A 6,035-nucleotide genomic window follows, 5' to 3' on the forward strand; every position below is an offset into this window, starting at 1 on the left:
ACTATATATACAATGTAGTTTTCAGTTGGTTTTGATATTTTCCATTAAATTAATTTAGATTATTTACATATCCATATCATTGCTAACCTAAATCTAACTGTACCAGTAAATTTAACATGCTTACATTGCATTTATGTTATGCAGTGATGCACCATTATACCTTGCACGTTGGGCAGTGAAGCATTTACTTGACAGCTTATTCCAAGATCCTGCTTCATACTTTAAACTTTACCCTTTTAAAATAGTAAGTGGTTGTTGTGTTTTGTTTCTTAGTGTTTTATCTTACGTAATAATGAATTTCTTATATATATATAAACACCTCAAAATTAGTAAACATCAAACACCTTGATGTTTACTAATAAGACAAATGATTGCCATATTGAATCAGGCTACTTTACCACTACTATTAGTAATTAAATTCTGAGTAATTGATACTAGAGGTAGGCATTAGGTGCCATCTCTTAAATTCAATACATGGTAAAGTAGCCCGATTCAATATGACAATTGTTTGGCTCATATTCATTAGTTTAAGGAAGTAATTTTATGAAAAAACTCAAAAGTTTACTATGATTTGTAAATTCAAAGTTTATTCACAACTTTACTAACATGGTTATAAAAGTGACATCAGTCAATAATTTATGTGCACATAATAATAATACAAAACTGAATTTTAGTTTTAATACTGCGTAACTAATCTTAAGTACAATTCTCAGTCCGCCATCATTAAGTTTATTAATTTTCTCGAGGCCACACTAGCTGTATTGACTTTCGTAGGTCTTAAAATAAGGATCTCTTCTCGTCAAACATATAATTCATAATCGTCAAACTCGTCTCCAATATATCAGTGAAAAAAGTTTGCGTCTACGACAAAATTATTTATGTTACTATAACTTTTATGATCACATCTTATCAAAATAACTATGATTCATTATGATACATTTTTTTTAAAACTCAACTTATACGGGTGAGGTTAACAGTAAGGTTAGAAATTATTCATAGTTTGAATATGTACAAATGAATGATGACTTTTTATTGTTTTACTATCTCAATTTGTGCTATAATTTACACGTATGACAATGCAAACAATTAAAACTTAATACGTAGAATAATACTAGGGAATGTCTTTAATGAATAAAACTCATATTAAAAAATGTTAATAACAAACTAATATTACAACATTGATATGATGTATATATCATTTTCTAAACTTACTTAAAAAATCTCATTTATACATAATTTTCCATTTATCACAATTAAAACTTGATATACCATTAAGACATTGCTCAAATTGATACTTTCATTTTGATATACAATATTATATATTATAACTATCATAATGCACAAAACAAAAATGTTTATAATTTCAGATTTTAATTTTATTGTTTAAATAATTAACAAACTTACAAGAAATCTACTGCCCCAGAGCAAAAGGCTCTATCAAAAATTGAGTTATGCACTCAGTATCATGCATAATCAGCGTCCTTTGTTGATACCGTCCGATATCTAGAGTGAAATTTTATGCAAGATGTTGGGCGTTGTCAATAAAGGATACTAATTAGGCATGATATCAAGCATGTGACTTGATTTTTGATTTTTTCTAGATAGATTTTTCTGCAAAGGGTGGTGGAAATATGAAAGATTATGTTAAGTAATCGTCATTTTTTTTTTAAAGAATATTTTTTTATACGCCTAAATATTATAAGCTGCTTGTTTTAAACTAATTTTTGAAAAATGAAATAGTAAACTTTTCATGTTTTTATTTTCTTTTTGGATTTATTTATTATATAACAATAAACAATGACATTTTAATTATAAATATCGAACTTTTTACAATAAGCTCGTCAAAATCTGTACACTATTATAATGGAAATCATATTTCAATGAAATAGCAAATTTTGTTACGATTTCTTAATTCTCAAAGAAAAACAATTGTAAAAAATCCGGCAAAGCACTATTTCAGACTATAACAATCCCACAAGACCAAGCACAGCATATTAATGGTGGCAAGTAAAAAAATTTTATATTCTACATGAATGTTTACTTTGAATATTTCAAATTATTTCTAGCTTTTTAATTATAATTTTTAAAATATTACTAAAGAGCATTTAAAGAAAATGAATGGAAAACATTCTCCGTAGAAGCAATCGAACGACACATGTAGTAAAATCATAAAATTCGGTAGATTGTCTATGGTAAGGGGATATTTTAAATTTTACATTTGAACACATGATGTGAAATTACATTTTCATATATAACAAAAATATATTTTACATGAATATATGGTATGAATAATATACACATTGTCAAGTACATTACACTTAAGCCTTTAATATGACAGATAAAATTCCAATTGTTTTTAATTTTTTTGCAGTTTATATGATTTTTTTCCAAGAGATTTTATCCAATTTTAATTTAAGGCTTTTGATATTAAGATATAAATGAAACATTTAAATCTTTCAGTGCCTTACGGACAGAATTTCCGATTGCATTCTGCACGCGTCCGATAATTTGATTAAAAAATTATGCCAGAGGTAATGCATAATATTTATTATTATATTGTTTTCCAAAATTCTCACATTTATTAATTTGTAACATTTAATTATGATGAATAACGAAGTTAGATTTGTTCTATTTATGAGCAAATTTAATCGAGTGTCAGTTTTTAACGTTACACTTCATTTTTTATTTTGGCACTCTGAATTACAGTAAGCGCCACAATACTACTAGTAATTTTAAAAAGTTTATGATAAATGGAATATGTATAGAGAAATTACTATAAAAGCAGATATGATTTTGCAAGAAGTTTAACTTTAAAGGAGTTTTATATCTTACTCCACATAATTTAAATAAAAGTAACCATCACAGTATTATCGATATTGTGCTTTTGAAAATTTGTTCAATTTTTCAGCCAGAATTTATTAAACATTCTGCAAGATGCACTCGAATTTCAATGCATTATCGACAGGATAAAATTTCAAATTTCTACTTTCAACCAGGTTAAAAATTTTCCTAACAACAATTTTAAACTCTAACTCTTCATTATTTTAAATTACATTTAAAACATTTAAATTATTATGTTATAGAATATAAATAAATGCCAGTCAATAGCATGCAACAATGTTAATAATTTACCAACAATTTTCAACAGTTTACTATTTCGCTTGATATCAGATTTGGTCCCTTTTCTTTATCAATAAAAGCGCAAACCTGTTCCATATGTTATTTATATACTGAATTTATATATTTACAATCTCATGTAACGTCTCATTCATCAATTAATTTATACACATACACAAAAATATCGTATCTATGAAGAGCACGGCAAGTGTATTTACAAGAGGATTCGACATTTCACTTACACTATCTCACTTTTACAAAATATAATTGTGAGAGGACTTGAATTTGTTTCTCTCATACATACTAATACACGATGTCACAACAATTATGAAATTTTGTTCAAAAATGATATTATTTTTTTTTTTTTATGATGCATGTTTGTATAATATTATGTTCATTTTATCCTCTAAAGATGGTTCTATCTCTATAATTATATAAGAAAATTGTCGCGAAAATAAAATGCTAATATAACTTTTTCTTAAATATATGAAAAACTTATGGTAATAATAATAATATAAACTTTTTAATTTGTATTAATCAACAAGATAATCACTTAATGGTAAACTTTTTAAGAAAAAATTAATAATATTAATAGATAAAAAGTTATTGAATTTCATTTTGTTTTTTTCATATAAGCTGTACTATGTATATAGGATTTTTTTTCAAATTTAATTCACAGTAAATTTCATAAGTAGGTACCCATGTTGTCACGTCAAAGAATTCTTACTGCAGAATTCCGGTTCGTGCATGACTATTTCATTGACGCACGGGCTGGAAGAAGAAATGTTGAATATACAGCCTTCTATTAATAATTTCGTGCGGAACGTTGCACTCTGTCGATAATCACCTCTTCTCCAAAACAAATGCTTTCCTAGGACCCTATGCCAAGGCTTGAGAGCTGTGTTTAAGTCTTTGCATTGCTGGAAATACGAAATATATTATTAAAATCGTAAGTGCCAACTTTCAATTAGTTTTTGATTCTCGATAAATAACAATTGCACCGGTTCCCATTTTATCGGAACGTGACAACACTCCGACGAAGCAAGAACTGGTGTGAATGTTAATATCGTATATTTAAAATATTTTAATTATTTAAAACTCATTAGCAATCGTTAAAAGAAATTAAAACATCAAAAATCCTTTAAAAAATTTTACCTATGATATCTTGATTCTTAACATTTCACATAACATTCACTAGGCTAGGAAGATGTTTGTTCTTTTTTGGCAGAAAATGAAATAACAGATCTAATGCCTTTAACCGACGTCTAAAGAAATAAAATTTTAAATTAGATAATTTTAATAATACCTTTTACTATTTACAATATTAAACTCACCTTTTTCTTCATACCATTTAGATATTCTTTATACATTTCTGATCTCAAGTAACGTGGATAACTATCGTTCTTCATCAACTGATATAAATGTGCCTGTAATCGATATAAAACGTGACTAAATTTTATATTTCTTCTACATAATTTACGTATTAATATAATTTAATTATTTTTAACGTACTGCGGCTTCGTTAAAAGTCCATCTGTCGGGAGTTTCCATATTTCTCTTTGTGATTTCGTAACTTTTAGAATCAATATTTATCGGGCAGTTGGCATCGGAATCGAGATATTCGCTAAAAATGAGAATGCCGTTAAAAATAGGAATATTGCTAATAATACTAATGTTAACATTTAATGCATACAAAATTAAATTTTGTGATGTATTATTGCCTTTACAGAAAGAATTGAAATCATACAACTGCATAGTATTGAATGTAAAGTTCTGGAGATTTTTCTTCCAGAAACGGATGCTTATATATTTTTCAAATTATTTTAGCAGTTTGTTAGGTATACTGATTCTAACGTTCCATTGAAACTAAATATTTTTATATAGAAAAGGATTTCTATACAAAACCTGGAAAATTTTCATAAAATTGATTGATACCAGGGAAAAAAGGCCACAAAAAGAACTATCCCAAACATCCGACAGTCATGCTAAACATGCATCCCATTTTGTCCAATTGTATATTAACTGTGAAGTTATTTTATTAAAATAGTGTAATGCTTAGCTGTCATAACTGTAATAGTCAAAAAAGTACTGGTCCACAAACTGTTAATAGTAATGATTAAAAAATTTGAGGAAACATGATCTTTAGCACCTAAACATAAAAGTGTATGATATTATATGTACAGACTGAGATTACAGAAGTTGCAATATCCATTGTCTGCATTCCTGTTGTTAGTTGTAGTGGTGCATGTGTGTAGCAAAGCAGCTGAATATGTTATATAAAGGTCCTTTGTAAAGTTTTACTCATTCATTGTCGGCTGCAACAAGGAAATCCAGAAACAGACTGTCTTTTAAGCCTGAATTTTCTGTCAAGAATGGAAGTCAACTATATGTGATGTTGGGCAATACTTCTCATAAAATGTGTCATTTTTATATGAATGGAACTTTTTTAATTCTCCCTGCCCAAGAGCACTGAAAGGACCTTTTAGCTGTAGCCATTCCACAATGGGGACAACCATGTTATGAGAGATGAAACCAATTTATCTGGACACACTGTTCAAAAAAAAATTCTCCATCCAGATTTTTCTAGATTCCCACAGAGCAAAATGTGACTGTAAACATCCAAAACCATCAAATTTGGGTTTTAAATGTGTAGCATGTTCCATTTGGTAAGATTTCACTATAACTTTTACAGTAAGACTTTTTTTCTTTGAGGAAATCCACTCAATAGGAGAACTGACATACTCCATTACCACAAAAGGATATCACAATAAGGTTTGAAGTTTCATTATTGCTGCAGTTGCTGAGGAGTTATGTTGATATCCTTTCCTCATCCTGTAAGGAACCAAGTCTGAGCTTTATTTTTATTTTACTTTTATTTTGCTTTCATTATATTTTGTTTGGGGCTTATGTTTAGTTAA

General features: G+C 27.8%; 1 protein-coding gene across 1 annotated transcript; it reads right to left on the reverse strand.

The window, feature by feature from the left end:
• Positions 1-2,111: 2,111 nt before the first annotated feature.
• On the reverse strand, positions 2,112-5,314 carry LOC111639238 (regulator of G-protein signaling egl-10-like). Its single transcript, XM_023385048.1, has 4 exons — positions 4,630-5,314; positions 4,452-4,544; positions 4,273-4,382; positions 2,112-4,037 (listed from the first exon to the last, which is right to left on the reverse strand). The coding sequence occupies exons 1-3, from the start codon at positions 4,870-4,872 to the stop codon at positions 4,317-4,319; spliced, it is 402 nt and encodes a 133-aa protein (XP_023240816.1). The 5' UTR covers positions 4,873-5,314; the 3' UTR covers positions 2,112-4,037; positions 4,273-4,316.
• Between the last annotated feature and the right edge of the window lie 721 nt (positions 5,315-6,035).

This window comes from Centruroides sculpturatus, unplaced genomic scaffold (genome assembly GCF_000671375.1).
Source record: "Centruroides sculpturatus isolate CEXI.00-Female unplaced genomic scaffold, Cexi_2.0 scaffold1311, whole genome shotgun sequence".
NCBI classification, from domain to species: Eukaryota; Metazoa; Arthropoda; class Arachnida; order Scorpiones; family Buthidae; genus Centruroides; species Centruroides sculpturatus.